The sequence below is a fragment of the Serinus canaria genome, chromosome 1 (assembly GCF_022539315.1).
Source record: "Serinus canaria isolate serCan28SL12 chromosome 1, serCan2020, whole genome shotgun sequence".
Lineage (NCBI taxonomy): Eukaryota > Metazoa > Chordata > Aves > Passeriformes > Fringillidae > Serinus > Serinus canaria.
The window spans coordinates 24321410-24341165 of NC_066313.1; the positions used below are offsets into that span (position 1 = coordinate 24321410).

The 19756-nt window shown below is 39.9% G+C and overlaps 1 protein-coding gene across 1 annotated transcript in view; it reads left to right on the top strand.

The window, feature by feature from the left end:
- The first annotated feature begins 279 nt into the window (after window positions 1-279).
- The window catches only part of SLC22A15 (solute carrier family 22 member 15), a 31957-nt gene continuing 12480 nt past the window's right edge, over window positions 280-19756 (top strand). The window contains exons 1-5 of the mRNA XM_009102577.4: window positions 280-435; window positions 13405-13617; window positions 16704-16836; window positions 17860-18024; window positions 19493-19622. Coding sequence (XP_009100825.3) covers window positions 349-435; window positions 13405-13617; window positions 16704-16836; window positions 17860-18024; window positions 19493-19622 — 728 coding nt within the window. The 5' untranslated portion in view covers window positions 280-348. The remainder of the gene's footprint in view (window positions 436-13404; window positions 13618-16703; window positions 16837-17859; window positions 18025-19492; window positions 19623-19756) is intronic.

Consider the following 19756-nt stretch of genomic DNA (forward strand, 5'->3'; position numbering starts at 1 on the left):
CGGCTCCAGCACAGCCGCTGCCCCCACCCGCCACCCCTCACGCCCCCAGCCCCAACCGCCGAACCCCCCCGCGCGACTGCGCTGAGGCCGCGCGCGTTTCCGCTTCCCCGCCGGGCGCCCAGGAAGGAGGGAGGCGGCCGCATCCCGGCTGCTCTCCCCGGAGCCTGCGCATGAGCACCGCATCGCGCCTCCCGCCCTTCCCTCCTTTCCCTGCTTTCCCTCTTCCTCCTCCCTCTTCTTCTGCTCCAGCTCCGCGAGGGCCCGGCCGCCCCTCCGCGCTCCGCCCCGCCCCGGGAATGCGCTGCCCGGCGGCCGCTCGTAGGAGCTGCGCGGCGGGCGGGGAGCGGGATGGAGGTGGAGGAGGCATTCCCGCTGGTGGGGCAGATGGGCCCTTACCAGGTGTACCTGTGCGTCCTGCTGGCCGTGCTCCTCCAGGTGAGAGGCCGCCCTTCCCGCCCGTTCCTGTCCCGAGGGGGAAGCAGTGCCGGGAGGGGGATGCTCTGGGTGCAGTGAACAGCTGTTCCCAAAGTATTGGGTGGATGTCACTGCGGGGAGTGCTCCCCGGTGCGAAGGCTGGTGTGGGAGAGCTTCTGCTGAGGGCTGCTGGTGGCACTAACACGTCTTCCCCTCTGGGTCTGTCCTGCAGCGTACTGCGCTCCTGGGACACAGGTGACCTCTGCCCAGAGGCAGCGCTCAGTTCTGCAGAGTGAATTTGGGGCAGGCAGCTGATGCTCTCTACGCCGCATTTCCTGGGCGGTTACACCTTGTGTCACTCGTGGAGCACATTAGGAGCTGGTCAGGTGAAGGGCCGGCTGAGGTTAAACTGAGGTTTCCGTGACCTGCACTGGAAGACGTGGATTTCTGTAAGAGGCTCTGCTGGGAATTCTGCGTGCACCCTGGAGTGAATGGGCTAGACTGGGAATTTCTAGGTTACATGTGGCTTGATTGTCACTGATAAAGTGACAGGTGGCCACTGATACCTCTGTGTGCAGAAGCTCTAGTGTAACCAGCTGACAGGTGATGATTGGTTATGGTGCTTTGATTTGCCCCGACTTAACTCTTAGAGTACAGGGGCAGTGCCTCTCCGTTAGGTATTGGATGAGGCACTGCATTTTGGGTAGTCAGGTTTGTGAGATACAAAGCTGGAACTAAAGTTTTGTGATAAAAGTAGAGTCCAGAATAACAGCAGAGTGCTAGAAGAGAACACTCTTCTAGTGCTCTAGAAGAGACAGGTTCTCTGGATAGAGAGTTTCAGAGCCTGCATCTACAAGTGATATGCTCTGCAGCCATGTTTGTCACCTTTCAGTTTTGCTTCATCTTTGTGCATTTTCCGGTGAGGACAGGGCTTCATCTTTGTGCATTTTCCTGTGAGGACAGGGAAGGAAGACAAGAATAATACGTGAACTGTCACAGTCAGGCATAGGACTGAAGAATGGTTTGAATCTGACAGAAGTCTAGTTTGCCCCATGTTAGCATCAAAAACTTCATTGTCATGAATTCAGCTAGGCTGACAAGTGCTGGGTTACTTCCACTGTGGAAATTTAATAGTGGCAGGAAGAAGAAGGAATCGTAAATGTCCTCCCTCCTCTGCTGACTTGTATTTTGTACTAATCAAGAACTTCAGTCATGAGCTGTGAGACTGAAGATGTCTTTTTGTGGCAACCCCTACTTCCCTTAGACTGACCAAAATATTAAGAAGTTTTATGAGATGACCAAAGAAGGTTAAGATGCCCAGTCCTGTTGGATGGAAGCTCTATACTTGGTTGCAAAGTTTTGATGATAAACAGCAAAAGCTTTGTAGGTTTCTATTTCCTTGTACTGTTTGTTTTTTTTTTTCTTTCTTTCATTTATACTGATTTAGCTGATTAATTCCTTAAAATTAGACATTGCTTATTCTGCTGGCCAGCTGGCTAGAAAATGTATATGTTCACTGAAGATTAAGGAAGCAATAGTTACTTCTTCTTCCAGTGCTGATCATGTTCTGGAATGAACTGCAAACCGTAACAAGTGCTCTATGTTTCCAGAATTTTTAGTATGGGTCATCTGTTCCATAATGTTTGTGTTCATTTGTTTTGTTTTTAATGGATTAACTTGCCTTTCTCATGGGAGAAGTAAACAGAAGAGTCTTTGCAAATCCTGGAACTAATTCAGAATAAATAAAGAAGGATAGCAGGTTTGCAGGTCTGCTTTTTTCTTCTCATGTTATCTTTAATTCTTGAACTGTACCAATGAGTATCATCCTCTGACTCGTAGGCTTTCTTTACTTCAGATCATGCAGGCACAGGAGTCTGTAAGGAGTTTAGATGTGAAGCTTGTTGTCTTTCAGTTCATGAGTAGATTTGGACTTATTCATCTGGTTCCTGCTTGGGTGGTTGATTGCTCTTTGTGTTCCCTTATTGGTGCCAAGTTACATAATGTGTCACTGGGAAGTGCGGGAGCAAGACTGAAGGCAGGTTCCACGACTGGGTGTTAATCTTTTGTTTGTTTTATCATCAGCCTTTGGAGGATGGACCCAAAGGTAAGTAAGGTATCTTGTGTGTGTAGAATGTAGATCTAGGAGATCTTGGGCTCCTGTAGTGGATTAGATGCAGCATATGGCAGCAGAATGAGAATTCCTGTAGTCTGTATCAATGGCTGTGCCATGATTATTTAATTTTCATGCTAGTTTCCCTATCCCTTTCCACGTGCTCTCTCAGCTGGCCTATATTTTTATGTTGGCCTGTTGATTTAAAAAATATTTCTACATTCTTAAAGGTAAGAATACCCAATGAGTGAAAATATTTGTCTGCTGTGTCAAGTCCCTTCATCTTTGTAGCCAATGTCAAGAGCTTAGACTCTGTGCTTTCCCTTCCCAGTAATATTCCCAGCAGGTGCTCTTGCTTTCCTTGTAGGCTTTTATGCTTTTTCATCTCTGCATGTTATTAATCTCTTTGAGTTTCATACTTTGTAAGTATTTTCCTTCATTTTAGTGGGGTTTTTTTAATATAAATTTCTACAGTAAGCTACTCCCACCAGGTAGCCTTAGTGATATACCAATGTATCTGGTCTCTGAATTTTAATTACAGACATGGCTTAGTTGACAGAACTTTGAGTCAAGCTCTACCAAATACTTCTGTGAGACCTTTCACATAAGTCAGTTTTCAGGTGAGCTTGAGTGAACTGGTACTTGATATGTGGAATGAGCTTACTGACATTCTGGCAAAAACCTCCAGGTTGCTTCTAATCAGAAAAATGTTTTTCTATGTTATCAGTGGAAAACTAGATTAAGCATGAGTCTTGTGGGCTCCTTCTTTCATCTTCCCTGATTTCTATTATCCTCTGCTACCTGCTGCTGTTACTCATTAACCTGCTGAGTTGTTATTATATCAAGGTGTGTCTGGCTTATTCACTACCAAATTAATAGGAATTTGGAAGATTTTTAGGTGTATTCTGTAGCAATAGTTGCTAACTTTATAATGGACTGACAACAGCTGACTGACAATAGACAAATGTTTTTCCAAATAACATGGAGAAAGACCAGACTTACCTGAAGAATGTGAAGATTGACAAATGATGTGAAATTAAGGCTGGATTAGTCTAGCATTTCTAGTATATCTTTAAGAAAGTGAAGAAGAAACAAAGGGAGCTGATAACTCTTAAAATACTTAGGAATTTATTTTGAGCTTAAAGTAAGTACTTCATACCTGTTGATTACTGGAAAGGTTGTTGCAATGTTTTGAAGAAATTAAAGGATAGTCTTTTGGTGTTGGTTTAGTGTGTGTAGCAATGTGAGACAAAATCCCACACCATGATCAGATGCTTGAGAGCACACAAATCATACTTAAAAAATGAAAAGTTTCTTTGTCTCTTGTTGTTCAGCATATCTGGTTGAACGAGTCCAGCCTGCGCCGGTGAATCGGATCTACAGGATTGCCCAAGCCCAAACAGAATGGAAATGTGCTCTTACTGTATCTCTACTAAAAGGCTTTAAAAAAAATGTTAACATTCAGAAGGGAGTTCTTGTTTGCACAGCTGAAAAAGGCTTTGCCTGAAGTTGAGTGATGTGCTTTGCACAGTAATATGGATAATTACCAAGGGTCGTTCTTCCCATCCATCTTGGGAACTCCTTACTAACTGAAAGGAGGATGTAAAAACAGTTACGATAGTTACATCAAGTTGCTTGAATGATACCTTTGCCTTAAACTGTTTATGATGCAGTGCATCTGTAAAGAGTGATGTTGCTAATATCACTTTACTGTTGACAACAATATCATGTATGACGCATGCCATTACAATATCCCAGTGCAGAAAGATGGTCTTTAATCATCCCATCTGCACAAGTGTTTTGAGGGAAAGCACATTCTGGGGCATGTGGCTTAAGTACCTTACAAATCTCTAGAAATAATTCAGAAGAAATGGTGTCTGTCTTCAGACAGGATGCAGATGTGATTCCCTATGCAGCCATGCTTAACTGTTTCCTGACATTTCTTATCTATGCCCTGTACATACTCTACCTTTTTTAATGGCATGAGACATCACTCTAGTTGCAATGACAGTAATGAAATACTTGGTCAGGGAATCTTCTTTTAATACTTACATTTGCTTGAATTGTTTATACTTTTCTTTGAACCAGCCAGAATTGATTGTGCATTGAACAACTTATTACCAGTCCTTGATGATACATACTATTTGGACTTTTTCTAAATAGGAAGAGCAAAACAAATTTGAAATGTAATGAACAATTTAAGAAAGGAGAGGGATATTTCACAAATTGCATTACAACTCTGGTATAGCATGCTGCAGTTGTTTTAGGGGCATCATGACAGGTACGGTGTTTACCCAAAGTTACTTGCACTGTAACTTAGACACAGTTCAAGTACAAGTGTCTGTTAGGTAAGTGAGCAAGGTGGCAGATGTAAAAAGGATTTTCAGAATTTCTGTGTAATCCTTTTAGAGTTTGATTTCTTCAATGTTTGTTTTGTTTTCTCTGTGTAGGAGAAGTATGAGTTTTAAGTCTGTCTGATTCTCAGTAAAGCAGTTGCAGAATGTGTGTCAGACATGTGCAGCCACTTCCGTGGAGGAGAGATTTCAAATGTGGCATGAATACAAACATAAGATGTAGGGACCCAAATGTTTTTCTTGAGGAAAGCTTTGTATTCTCACATCTTTTTGTGCATTGTATCCTCCTCAGAACATGCTTATTATGAAGGTTGGTGTTGCTTTCCATGTAAATATGATGAAGGCTTTTAGAGTACTTGCATGACTGAATATAAATCCTTGTTCTGGTGTAGCATACTCCTCTTTGGGAGGACAAGTAAAAGAGGTGGTTGTGAGTACGTAAGCTGTTGATGCATAAAGACGTGCTGTTACTTATATAGCTAAGAATATTTCCATCTGAAAGTTGATGGAACTGCTAAGTGAAATCCTGCCATTTACTTCAATTGGGTGGGGGGAATCTTTCAAAAAAAAAAAAAAGGTAGTTCTTGGTTCACAGGTGACATTTGATTTCAGTGGTGCTAACCAACAATCCTTGGTCTCTTTGTGCTTCTTTCAGATCCGTAACTAACTTCCTTAAGACAGGCAATCACCTGCCTTTAATGTTATTATATTTATAACCTTAAAAATATGAACGCAGCTGATGCAGACATTGTATTATTTTCTGCAGAAAACCTGAAATAACAGTGCTGGGCTGTGAAATGCCTTATTAGCAGTGGAGTCCTTAACTCTCAGAGTGCGGAAGTCTGGATGCTAATAGTTGCCTCCTTACTGATTAATTTTTAAAAGCTAACTTGCTTCTGTTTGTTTTTTTAAAAATGAATCCCTAGTGGAAGGAAGTTAGGAATATGTAATCAGCTGCCTACGCCTTCATCTTCCCTTAAAGTTATGTTGTGTCTTAAACCAGTGCATCATTCGCGTATATTTATCTGCTTTACATTTATCTGCAAGAGTATGGTCAGAGCAAGCTTGAGGTAGAGAAGAAATGTGAGCTGTAACTTCAAGACCTTCCCTTCTTTAGCTGTATCTGAGCTGCAAAGCACATGCCATTGAGCCCATATTTAGGTGTTTTTAAGTGCCAGTTGCTGGATGTTCTCGCTCTTCTAATGATCACAACATTCACTCTGACACTAAACCACACATTCTGTGTGTCTGTCTCTATACCTCTGCTCAGCTTCTGCAGTTTAACTTACAAGGCTGACTTCAGCTTCTGTGCAGTTCAGTCCAAGAAGATGCCTGTTCAATGTGATGTTGTGAAGACCTTAACAAAACTACTGCTGATGGGCATATCAAGAAGCATGAGTTTTGGGAGAGGTACAGAGCAGACATTCTGAAGGCTTACCTACAGAAGAGTAGAAGAGTATTCTGCCTGTTCGAAAAAAAAAAAAAAAAGCAACCCCTAAAAGCAAAACAAAATCCAGCTCTCTTTTTTTAAAAAAGAAGAAAGGTGGCTACATGGTGTGTAGAGTGAAGTTGTCAGAAGGAACTTCCTCTGGGGCTCTTTGCTGGAGCTGTGGCTGAACGCTTTGGTTTTTGTGAAGTCTTTTTAACAATGGGGAATGGAAGGTGCCTGCAGGCACAGTGTCAGTAGTGATTGTCATCTTTGTATGGGCTGTGGGTACATATGGGGGAGATGTTTTCAGATTATTAATAATAAAGTTATTACATAGAATATTTGGTACAATGGGATCACATTTGGACTCAGTGGGAGCTGAAGTAATCCTATCTTCTGCTATTTGCCTTTTAGTCTGGCAAACTACAATCCATCTAGCCAGTCCGTCCTCTAAGCACCCTTGGAAGAGCAGCCTGGGAGTTAACAGGCATAATTCTACTAGGTAGCAAACACTATGGGTTAAAAATATTTGCATTATGACACATTATCTCCCCTTCCTTCCTTTTCTGCCCGTGTGTACACAGAGTCTCTAACTTACTATGTTTTGTTGGCTATAAATTACCTGTGTTTTTCCACTAGCAATATCAAGGCACTCCTCGCTGACACGTCTCCATTTTAGAGGCTGTAAATTCCTTTCCTCTTGGGTGAGAGAATTAGTAGGTGTGTAATTGAACTCAGAATAGTTGTTTCCCACTTGCATGAGATAGTTGCTCTTCATTTCTGACAAAGTTTTGTGTTCTCAAATGTCTTTGTTATTTTAACTGGAGTAGTTAATATAGCTACTTCTTTAAGACAGTGCTTCTTATGTATTGTTTACATTAAGCAAAACCTGTTTGCTTTTTCCAAGTGTTAGCCCAGTGGGACTGGAGTCCCTCTGGAGCAATAACATCTATTTTCTAGGTCTTATCTGTTTACAATATGATCTCTGACTAAGTTTGCAGTTTAACCTGGTTAAACGTTGTGTTTACCTGGTCATTTTTCCAGTTGTGGTGGGCTCAGGATGAAAGGCTGTCAAGAATTTGCCTTGGAAGACTTGATGAAGGTCTTGAGGAAAGATGGAGCGAGTTGTGTGTATAGCTTACAAAACTTTGTGGTGTGATGTTTAGTTCCATGTGTCTTAAAAATATATAAGTACCAGAGTCCTTTAATATCTTTCAATTTGTAGACCCTTGACAGACTTCTTCCTGAGGAGGTTATGCTTTTTTACAGTAAATTTAAGAGTGCTGAAACAGTTTTGTAATTCTTAATTATTTTTCTGAGCACTTTTAAGAAGTAATTCAGGGAATTCTGAGGCCTGTAGGCTGTAACCTGAAAATTAATGGTTTAGCAAGTTCCACAATGAAACTGGGAAAACATATTTTTCCAATTCTGGACCATCATGTTGCTCTGAAATAGTAGTAAACAGAAGACATTTTCAGTTTAAAAAACCCATAAACAAAACACAAGTAGATCTAATTGCTTGCCCTCAGACAGGTCCTTAAAATGAATAAATAAATGAAAGTAGCTAATACAAATGTCAGCATTGTCTTTTAGTCTGAATACTTAAAAACTTTGGAAGTAATCACTAAATTACCATGTTAAATGCCTTAGCCAAGAAAATGCTTTTCTTATAGTCTTAGCAGAACTGCCTCTCTGAGACCAGGATGCTCACCCAATATTCCTTGGCAGCATCCCAAAATGTCATTCAAAGGTGAGGACTTTGATCTCTTAAAATACTGCCTGTGACTCAGATAAGTTTATAGCCAACACAGGCTGGAAAGTAGAGAGAGAAAGAGGGGTGAACATGAAATGCAGACAAAAGAATAATCATGCTTGTGGAAGCAGCATTAAACCCTGCCTGATACGTGTCAACCCACAGTTTCTGGTTTTTTTTGCCAGCAGTTGCTGACTTTTTTTCATGTTACCCTGTAATACCATTGGGATGGTCCACTTCTGGGCTGCTTTGCATTGTATTTATAAACTGGAATAGGAATTTAACATCACTTCTTTGCTTTATTCTTTTCTAAGTCCTTTTCCTCATAACAAGAGTGGAGCGGCACTTCTGATGTGACGTTGGTGAAACTACGGAGCTGGTACTTGACTGAGGAGTTGTGGCACTTGTTTGCACGTTAATGTAGTTTGCCTTCCTTGAACATTCCTATTGAAGCAGAGGTAGTATTGATAGTGCTTTTTGTAATTTTGGTTCATGTGTATTGCCTTGGTTCTTTAACTTACCAGTCCATGAGCTTTTTTTTTTTTTTTGCCTTGTGTTTCTAAAGGCAGCAAAATAACATTTCGAACTTCATTATTCATGTTCAGAGATTTGTCAGCCTGTGACGTGAGTGAGGGTGCTGTGTTCCCATGGCCCTGTCAGACAAAGGTGTATACATGGGAGATGTTGCAGAAAGCTTGTACAATGAAGGTATTTGCTCTTCAGGCTCCACTGTTTGCCCATGGAAAGTAAAGCAGCCATTGTCTGTGTATGGCAGCAGTCACCTGGCTCATGGGCACCCAGGCTGAGGAGAAGGAAAAAAGCCCCTGCTGCTGCCACTGCCCACCAAAATATCACTGAGAGTGAAACAGAGCTGAGAGAGCTGTGTTTGGATATTTGGAACAGGAGGGGGAAGCTAGAGGGGCATTTTCCACAAACTTGTAGGAGGTGAGGCTCTAAGAGTTGTGGTCTGCTGTGCAATGTTTGTCTCCATTGTGGATGTTAAAGAATTTCTAGGATGAAGTTATGTAAGGTTTTGGACTTCCTGCTGTGGATTCTGGAGGCCAGCAGTTTCAGGCGTAAAAACTCTAGTAGAAATCCTAAGTTCTTTCAAAATATGTCTCTGTTCTGTCATTGGTAAGTCACAGGTTATAACAACCAACAATGGTTGCATTCTGCATGGGAAGTATTTCCTGTCAGAGTGGGTGTGGCCTTGGCAAGGACCTGAGGTGTCATGTTCTGCACATGGTGATTCTTGACTTTCACTGCAGCTTTTCCTTCTGTCTTATGGTGTTCTCCCTCTTACTGTGCCACCAGGAAGGGAAGGATAGTTTCATGGAGGAATGTGTTGTCAGCAGCAAAGAATAATTTTGCAGCAAGAAGACGTTGTAGGGCTTTTCTACATAGGAGTTATTGAGGAGAAAAAATGTGGATTTAAAGGCAAATCACCCTTTGGAGATGACTTGGAGCAGATGAGATCATCTGATTTTCAAAAATTAGGTTCCCCTCCAGCTTTTCAGCTGCTTGTCACATGGGTTCAGAAGAAATTACTCTAGTCTTGAACTGTAACCATCTCTTTATCAAAAGCTTCTGCCAGAGCAAGGTCATTCATTGTTCTTCTTTAATTTCTGTCTTTCCTCAGGGTGCAGTTTTAATGTTTCTGTATTCAAAAGGTCAGAAGTTACTGTCTTGCTCATTATTTTGTTCACCAATGAATGTATCTACTGATACTTGTCTAGAATGACCAGGATAGTTGAGAGTTGCTGGTGAGCTGACTAAAAAATGTTGAAAGCTCCTCTTCCTAGAATCAAAGTCTTGCTTTTGTTTTTTCATTTGTGCTTCATAATGGGTAAATTATGAGCTGTAAACAAGTTTCTTAAATTATTTTTGTTCTCATTTCACTATACACAAATGAAACTTTAAATTAATTCTTCCCCTTCCTTGCTAGTCTTATTGGAGGTTCTGTATCTTTCTTAGATGTAATGTATTATGAAAATGAACATCTGGAAAGCCGGTCACTTCTATTAATATTAATTTTAAGTTAATTTCAAAATCTGTTAGTGAAATAGCTTTAACTGGCTAGCTAAAATCTTTTCTACTTAGCAGGGAACATGAAAGTTTACAGGTTTATATAAGGGCACTGCTTTTTAATAAATTCTGTTTCACCACAGTCTTCTAATTTAGGCAGACTATAAAATATTAACCTAAATAGAATATTGACAAATAGGAGAAACTTCAACTAACAGAACTCTAAGCATCTCATCATCAGTGACTGGGAGCTGGTGCCTTTCCCCCTGTACTTGGTATTCATCCTGATTAATACAGATCAGTGCAGGGAATTTGGTAGGGAGCCAAATATAGAGCCAATTAAAACATTTTATGAACAGGAACTATACACTAAATGACATATATTTGACTTGATTTGGGTTATAGAACAAATGAAAAATCAAGAGCTTTGTTTGCCACAATGCATATAATATAGTCATTTTATATTTTACACAGTTATATAACATTTCTATTTGATTTGTTACTGTTTTGTGTTGTTCACCAGTCTGCACAAGTATGGTATTAATACTAAATGCAAGCATTTAGAATTCTTAAGGGAGAAATCTTCAGATCCATTTACACAACTCTAATTTAAATGAAAACTTTATTTTGTAATTAGGTCTAGAGTTTCCTTCATCATGTTTTTAAAATCACTTCTAGAAAATGCTTCTGACCTTGAGAATTGTCAATGAGTTTTGGGAGGTGTTTTGTGGGCTTTGTTTTGTTTCCACAATGAAATTTATAGGGTTTACTGTACCTCTTATCCAGAATACAAGGCAGGTGCCCACTAGAAAGGAGAGTTTTGTGTCAGCAGTGATTCAGTGAACTTGAGTATAGAACAATAGTATTTGATAATATCAAAACAGATCTCCATCTTCATGTGGTTTGCTGATTGCACAAATCAATTGAAAGTGTTTCTATCTCTGTGATATCCTTAGTTGCTGTACCCACTAGGATGTCAAAGGCTGATTGTTGGAGGTTTTTTATTGAAAAAACCCTGTAGTGTGTCTGCATGTGCCTGCAATCACTTACTTTTCTATTCAGTTTTCTGTAGCTGGTTTCACCTCATGCAAAAATGAAAAATGTTATGTTTTCCTTCTTGAAACCAAATGCTTGAGGATTTCGTTTCTTGATCTACTTCAAAAATATGCTTATTATTTCACAAGACAAAAGCAAGGATGTTATCACTTAGCCCTGGCACATAATTGTCTGAGTGAGTCAGTGTAGGGGGATGCACTACACATCATGACCTGTAATTCTCATTTCTCAGTAATTTCAAGCTGCTCTTGAGAGTACTGTATGCACACATCCCTAGCAACATGGTCACTCAGCTTTTTTAAAACCTCTTTTCCCATGTGATCTTAGTAATTGCCTTCTTTCCCAGATGAGTTCTTTTACTTTTCATTGTTGTTGATCTTGAAGTTGTTCTTAAACTTAAATAATAACAGTTAACTGGTTTTTTTCCTAATTTCTTCTGATATTTGATAGTTTTAATGGAAAATTGAAAGAGAATTATTTTAAAAAATATATATCTACCTCCTGCCACTAAAGTAGCAGTTTATCAAGTAGAATACAAAAAGGAGCTAATGGGAAAAATTGCTTTCAGATAATAACTCGGGGCTCTGTTTCAGTTTAGTAATAATTCTCATTTAGATCTGGGTATAACTCCACCTGTTGTACAGAACAGAGCAGTGTTATCTGATCTTGCTTGCATCAGAATTCATAGGTCCTCAGGCTGCTTTTTTTGTACCTATGGTTCTCCCAGTTTTGTGAATTATTTGTGAAGCAGCCTTCTGAGAGAAAGCACTTCCTGTGGGTATGTTCTTCTCAAGAACATGGGGAAGAGATGCTGTCAGCAGAGCAAGGACTGTTCAGGAGGTACCTCAGTAGGGTTTGAAGGATGGAGAGGCATGAATGAGGGTTTTTTTGGAGGAAGGGGTTTGTTAGTTTTATCAGGAAGCACTGTGCCGAGTACAGTTCCTCAATGAGGGCTTGAGATGAAACAGTTTTATTTGGAGAGTGTGTGGGGCTGTTACTAGCAGTGCCTTTTGTCTCTCTGAAGACTTAACGATCCATCTTCTCTTGCAGAATTTGTGCCACTTCTATGTTCAAACAGGTCTCAAACCATGGGGTTCTAAGCTCTAGTTGTAATGTGACCTATGAATATTCTTCTCAGCAAGCAGCAGCAACCCAGCTCTGGACCAGACTTGAAATGTCTGGGTTTCCAGGAGTTTTATTTATTCTTTCCTAAACAAAAGTGACTGTTGATCACTATTTAGACCTTGTCCATATCTGTAAATATTTAGGTATATTTAAAAACATGTGTGTTGTTTCTGTCTCTTCTAAAAGTAAAACAGGTTCACAGAAGTTAGAAAGCCAGCAAAAAAATTCATTTTGTCAAAACTGGAAGTATTAGATATGAAAACACGAGGAGGAGATCTAGCCCAAATACCAAATAAGAAGAGGGAATATCACAGGTGGAAGGAGAGGGTAGAAGAGTAATATATTGCATTAAAGAATAGGGGTTTTCTCCTCCTTAGCACATCTAATAGCTGTAGGAATGTGCCCCCTGTTGACGGAGTGACAAAACTATCCTTTGTCTCCTAAAAAGGAAAAAAGCCCGGAGATTTCTGTCCTCAATTAGGTAAAAAGTCACCTCGTAGGACCAGGGGGACTTCACCTCAAACTTAAGGATAGCAGACTGGACAGAGGCCAGAAAGTTCCACCTTAGCAATCTACTAGAAAAAGACGAGGACAAAGGAACTAATCGGTTTTGTGAGGTGTTTTACCAGGAGCAAGAACCTCTTGCCCTAGCTTGGTTTTTCTCTGTAAAGAGCTTTGTTATTTTGCCTTTTAATAAAACTTTTCTGTTTCCAACAGTGCCACAGAAGCCATCCGGCGGATTTTATGCCGTCTGAGGTGGCTGAGCTATCTCAGGTGTGATATAAATCTCCAAGAGCTTATAAGACCTGGTTCGAGGAGACCCTATATCAGATAGCTTTTCCTCAATCCATGATCTGAACCTGCTGTGGGCGGGAGTTTGGGGCTGACTGACTGAGGGAAAGGTGTCAGGAGGGATACTTCTCTCAAATATCCCACACATAAAAAGTGCAAGAACCACTTTGTTAAAGCTGTGGTTCTTCAGTGTGTTTGGTAGACAAGGGCTATACACGACATCTCAGAGTGGTAGAAGGCAAATACAAAAATAGGAATGATTTTAATACTGATTCAATCCAGCTGTGGATTGACATTGCTTGGATTCAAGCTGAGCATCTCTGATGTTTTTTGTCTTTTATGCCAGCTCTATGTGGCTACTGAAGCCATCCTCATCGCATTGGTGGGTGCAACTCCTCCCTACCACTGGGATCTCCAAGGGCTCTCAGCTAATGAGAGCCATGGCAACCATTCAGTGAGTGAGCAGGGAGCTTTTGGGGAATGGCTTCTGACTGCCAACAGCAGCGAGGTGCGTGAGCACGTACACTTTGGCAGCAGCTTCACATCCATAGTCTCTGAGGTAAGTCTGAGATGTGTTTTGCAGCCTCGTGTGTGAGTAGTAAATCTTACTGAGATGGTTTTGGGGGTCTCTTTGTACTGCTTTTTTCTTGCATACTAATGCATGTTTTGATTAGCAAATGAAATGTGCTACGTCCAGTTAGAGCCCAGGTAATGTGCTCATGTCTTTACTGGCAACAAAAGCTAGTTTAATATTGCTATGCAGATCTTGATCAATGTTCTGCTGCAAAGCTTCCCACCTTTTCTGTGTGGAGGTTACATATTGCATCCTGCAGCCTGGTTCCATATTTGAGCTGCCATCATGACATTCATTTTACTAATATGCTCAAAATCCTTTATGGCCTCTGAGCTCTTTCTGGCCATCTCCTTGCTGAGCTCCAGTGCATGTAGTGCATCCATCCTGCAGTTAGCAAGCACTGGAGGAACTGGAGAGGAAGTGGCTCCTGCAGTTTTTGCAGCTCCATATGCAAGAACATGGGCAGTGGGGAGCCAGGTGGACAAAGCAGCTCCCTCACATTCTGTTCGAAAACAAGCTTTGGCACAACCTCTGTGTTTTTTAAGTGATTTCTTTCATGGTCTAGCCACAGTCCCTACAGGAATGATTCCAGACTCTGCATTGATGTGTGCAACACCTGCCCTTCCTGGGTCTGTCAGTATCTGTTAATGTCAAATTTCTCTTTACAAGAGCCCTGAGTGCATTCGTTACAAGGCCTGAATGTAGAGCTGAACTGTGGAGTCAAGTGTAGTACCATTTGATAGTTTGTGGCTATTGTCCTGAGGTATTAATGCTATCCAAATTACTCCTGTAAAGCAGTTTATTGGTTAGGAGCATATTAATAAAAATGGCCAGCTTTGGAAAAGTACCAAGTCTTTGTGTACAAAAGGCATTGCTTCTTATTCTCGCAGTAAAGAGGATATGAGTACTTATGATACCATTTAAATTAAAATTTTAATGGATGGTGGATTTCTTAAGCATTATTTAAAACTTAGTACGTTTTTTTATTTTCTCTGGGGTTTTTCTTTTTTGTTTTTTTTTTTTTAACTTGTCCAAGAATCTTTTGCTCTCTTAAACTTGACAAGTCAGATATGCTTGTAGAGCCTAGCATATGACATAGATTTTATACAGATCTTTGTACATTTTGGTTGAGTACATGAGAAATGCAGATAAAGAACAAAGACTGCTTGAGCAAGAAAAAACCCTAAAAAACTCCCCAGCCAAAAAAATCCAAAAAACCCCAACCCCAGGGCAACTTGTGTAGAGTCTGCTTTCTAATTCTTTATCATATGTTTCAATAGAGGCCCATTTGAATAAAATCTTCATAGCTCTTCTGTTTCCCTCTATTAAAGTACAGTTTTTATGAATTTTTTAGCTGACTATTTGGCATACTTGGGGGTTTTGTGCTGAGCACAAACATTGCGAGAGAGAACGTACATGACTGGAGAATATTTCACCGCTAATTCTTAATTAATCTAATTTCGTGATTGATTGTAAAGAAGTTTTTTTCTACATTTAAAGAGGATGTGTCAATGCTTAACCTTGCAGCATCATAGATAACATGACCATTACAAAGTTACACTGAAAAATATTCTGATGTTAAAAGCTTGATTTCTGAATAAGCATATATGTAGCATGTTTTTATGTCGAAAAGAAAAGCCTTGAGCTCTCCAAAGGGCTTAGACATTGAGATAAATCTGGAGAAGAAATGTTCATTTACACCCCAAATTATCCCTTAATCCCTGAATGATTCAGAAGGCGTCTCATGTTGGCATCTTTTTAAATTTTTATACCAAAAGTTAGGGCATGATTCTTGTAGCTGTTAAAAACAAACTGACCATGTTATTCCAGGATACAATTAATCTCATATGCAATTCTTTTACAAATGCATTTTTCTGGCAATTGTTTTTGAAGTCTGCAGAAGCTTCAAAAGCAGATTTATGGTCATGTGGTTGGTTTCAGTTGAATTTTGTCAGTCTTGGAACTTTATTGATGCATTTTCTACTATTATCAGTAACTACCTTCCTGTTAAAGTAACAATTCAAAATGAAGCAGATATAGAAAGCAAGCAAGTTATTTTCTTGGAGCTTATGAATGATGTTTTGTTAGCATCCTAATCTTTGTGAGGTTTAATTGCATGGCTCTGTTCTCATGATGAGGTAGTTTATAACTGAGCTTTGAAATAATATAAGCTTTGCTAGAGAGGATATTTAATGAGATTTTTGTAGAGGAAGAGGAGATTATGAGGAGAAGATTAGAGAGTTATTGCGGGTATAATGACATAATCACCAGCTTACCAGCACAGGAAGAAGAGTTGGTTCTCACTAAAAGGAAACATTATCTCAAGGTGCAAGAGGAATAGTAAAAGAAAAGAACAGAAGATGTGGAGTGTTTAGAACACAAAAGGAAATAACTTTTGAGCATTGAGAACGTGGCATACTTTCATTCTGTGCTTCCGTGCAGCAAAGAATTTTGTCAGGTTCAGCTTGAGATATTAAGTCTGTAAGAATCAAACATTTCAAGATGTATTTGTATTGGAATTAAAGAGAACTGGAAAAGATGAAGTACACTGTAAAAAAGATAAGTGTGTGCAAGAAACCTGACTAGCCTGTCTAATGCTACCAAAGTATTGCTCAGGGACAAGACAGTTCATAAACAGGAGCATGTGCAGGAGTATCTTCAGACATAAACCACAACTATTTTTTCACAATGTGTGTTCTACACACTGCAGTGACACATGTCAGTAGGTAGAGCTGAATCAATTTAGGTAAAGAAGGCAGAAGAAGAGAAAATGGGAGAAAGCTGCAAAAAATTAGAGTGCTGTGAGGAATCTGTTCTTGATTTCAGAATCAAAGACTGCATTTGATTTGGGAGAACTGTGATTGTTAGTATCCTGCAAGGTGTTTGGGAGACAGCAGTGGGGGCTGGTGATTTACTGAATATGATGCTTAGGAGATTTATGAAGAGTTTGAGCTTCTTTAAAATTTGTAACGTCCCCTCCAGCTATTGGCTGTTGGTGAACTGTTCGGATTCTGATTAATTTGCCTTTTTGCTGGTTTGTTGTTTCTGTTTCTTCTTCCCCCTCCATCCAGTGGTTTTTAATTGGCAATGCATCATACAAAGTCAGTGCTGCCAGTTCTTTCTACTTCAGTGGCGTGTTTGTTGGAGCCATCTCCTTTGGCCAGCTGTCTGATCGCTTTGGGAGGAAGAAAGTCTATCTCACAGGTAACCCCTCGACAAAATTAATGACATGAAGGTGTCATGTCCCTGAAGATCAGTGGCAACAGCCCAATTTCTGCTGAGAGAGCTTGATATGCAGCTGTAAATCATGTGCTGTGATTTTGTTTGTTTTGGCATTCCAATATACTTGTGCCATAGAAGTTGAGACATCAAATCAATATTTCACTGTTCAGTCACCATTTGGATTTCTGCAAGGTGTTCTAGGTTTATGAGTTACGCCGTAAAAGGCTTTCACGTGTACAACGTTGTGCTCATGGGATCTCTGCAAGTTGCAATTAGTATGTTTAGTAGTTTTGTAACAGCATTCTTACCTGTATAACCTGTTAGGAATTTGTTGCACGTTTTATCCCCTGTCTGCATGATTTAATTTTTTATGTATTTGTGATTCTCATACTGTTTTGAAGTTCATAAGCTTTCTAACTGTCCCTGGTTGAAGCAACATTTGAAACTGAATGTTTTGTGTATGTATAAAGTTGTGTGTCAATGCATGAGCATGTAGAGTTTAAATAAATGTTTTATGCTTTTTGTTTTTTGTTTGAAGGAACAGCACTTATTCAAAGCACAAAAAGGTGGGCCTGCTCTGTTTGCAAACCCATCATGTATTGTCCCCTGGCAGTGTTTCTCTTCTCTGGTTTCTATACACTGCTCTCTAAAAATGAGGAGAGATATTTGATCATCTGTATCAGGGATAAATATAAAGCCATCTATAACAGGAATCAGACAATGATTCTGGCTGTATAGAAAAATTGTCTGCTATGAACTAAATTTAAAGGTTCAAACTGCAACCTATGTATCAGAAAACCATTCCTTCTGTGTCCCCCTCCTTTTTGATAGTGACTTTTGATATATTTGATATTAGGTATTTAAATTTCTTTCCAAACCTGTGGTGGCAGTGTTTACTATGATGGCTTAGGACAGATGCCAGTGGGCATCAAATAAAGATACCAGTAAGTGCTTCTGTTTCTTTAGGTACCCTTCTAAAATGAAATTTTTTGCTTTATTTTCCAGGTTTTGCACTTGACATCTTGTTTGCCATTGCAAACGGATTCTCACCCTCGTATGAATTCTTTGCCATTTCCCGATTCTTGGTAGGGATGATGAATGGTGGGATGTCACTGGTAGCCTTTGTTCTACTGAATGAGTGTGTGGGTACGGCCTACTGGGCATTAGCAGGTAAACTGCCTTTATTGTCAGAATTCATAGATTTCAATCTCACTCACCACTTGAGGCACACAAAGCAGTTGCAAATTTAGCTCGCTTGAGCATATCTGTGATCACAGCCTTTGAACTCTGCTTGTTTAATATGAACCTTGGACAAGCAGAGTAGATGACTTGGGGCCATTCAGATCTCTGCATTACTCAAGCTGACAAAGATCCAGCTGAAACCTCTCCCATTAATGTTACCAGCTAAATACTCATCCAAGATTTGTCACAACTGAGCTCTACTAATCAGAATGTTGGACTCTGCTAAACAAGCCAAGTGTTCATATGCTAAATATAAATTCTCTCCTTCCTGGCAATTCTTAAAAAGAAATCAGAAGTGTTTTTATATCATAGGAGGACGAGAGAACTGTTGCTTATAGGTTATTAAAAAAAGTTTTTCCATGTAGTAATAACCCTTAGAATTTAGAAGATACAGGCCCCCTTAACTGTCTTGATTGCTAGTGTTGGACCTGTCCTTCAGAAATGAGCGTAACCTCTACTGCTACTGATGCCATGTGAAGGCTGACCTGGAACAGAGGCTAGATGGAGTTAAAGAATAAAGTAGGTATTTATTAAAAGGCCTCAATGGATGCACCTAGGGCAGTACAGGAACCCAGCCAGGGCTGCAACTAAGATGAACCAAAATGATCATAAAAATGGACAACCGATCACGGGGTCTCTCACTTTTATAAGTTCTGGTCCATCTGCATATTGGGGTTAATTGTCCAGCTATAGCATAGGTTATAAGTCCCATCTTTCTTGTTTTGCTCTCTTCAGTCCACTGTTGTTTATGCTCTTGGGCCTGAAATTTGGATCAGTGGTCCTCGGTCCCAAGCTAGAAAAGGAATTGCTTTGTCTAGCTCTTCTGTGAAGAGAGCTTAATATCCCTTAATATGAAGTTCAGAACCACACACTAAAGCAGTACAGAATCAGAAAAATATGAAAGCTAAAACCAAAGGCATCACTAGAGCTCCAGGGCCTGACTTACAAAGCCCAAGAAGTGCTATGCTGAGCCTGTTTTAAAATAGTGTGTCTTATAAATCATGGAAGCTATAAATGAATACTACATATTCCTAAAACTACCAGTTTTTCAATGTTTTGTAGTATTTATTTTTACACATAGAAAGGTGCATACTTATGCTGCATACATACACATACTTATATTTGGAATTAGAAGACTTCATTTCTTACAGGGCTTTGTTGGGTGTGGAGGATGTAGAAGGGGCTTTTATTGATCTTTGCAATTTGATGTAATACTTCTTCTCTGCATGAATGAAGGATGGGGTGTTCTTTGGTCAAAGAGTTGTGGTTCTGCCTGAATTGCTGAATGAATTTTTGCTAGTAAAGAGTTAGCTCTTGTCTGATCCCGTTTGTTGAGATTTACTAGTGTTTCTTACAGAAGTGATAATGTTTTGTTTTGTTTTTAATTGTGTGTTAGGTTCTATTGGTGGCTTGTTCTTTGCTGTTGGAATTGCCCAGTATGCTTTATTAGGGTATTTCATTCGTTCCTGGAGGACTCTGGCTGTTGTGGTTAATCTGGAAGGAACAGTCGTCTTTCTCTTCTCTCTGTAAGTTGTTCAAACTGAGTTTCATGAAGAAAGATGTCAAAAAAAAAAAAAAAAAATCAAGCAGAGTACCCAAACTATTAAGTTGACTTTTTAGGATGTCATGAAATGATGTAAATAAGGTATTTCTCTCAACT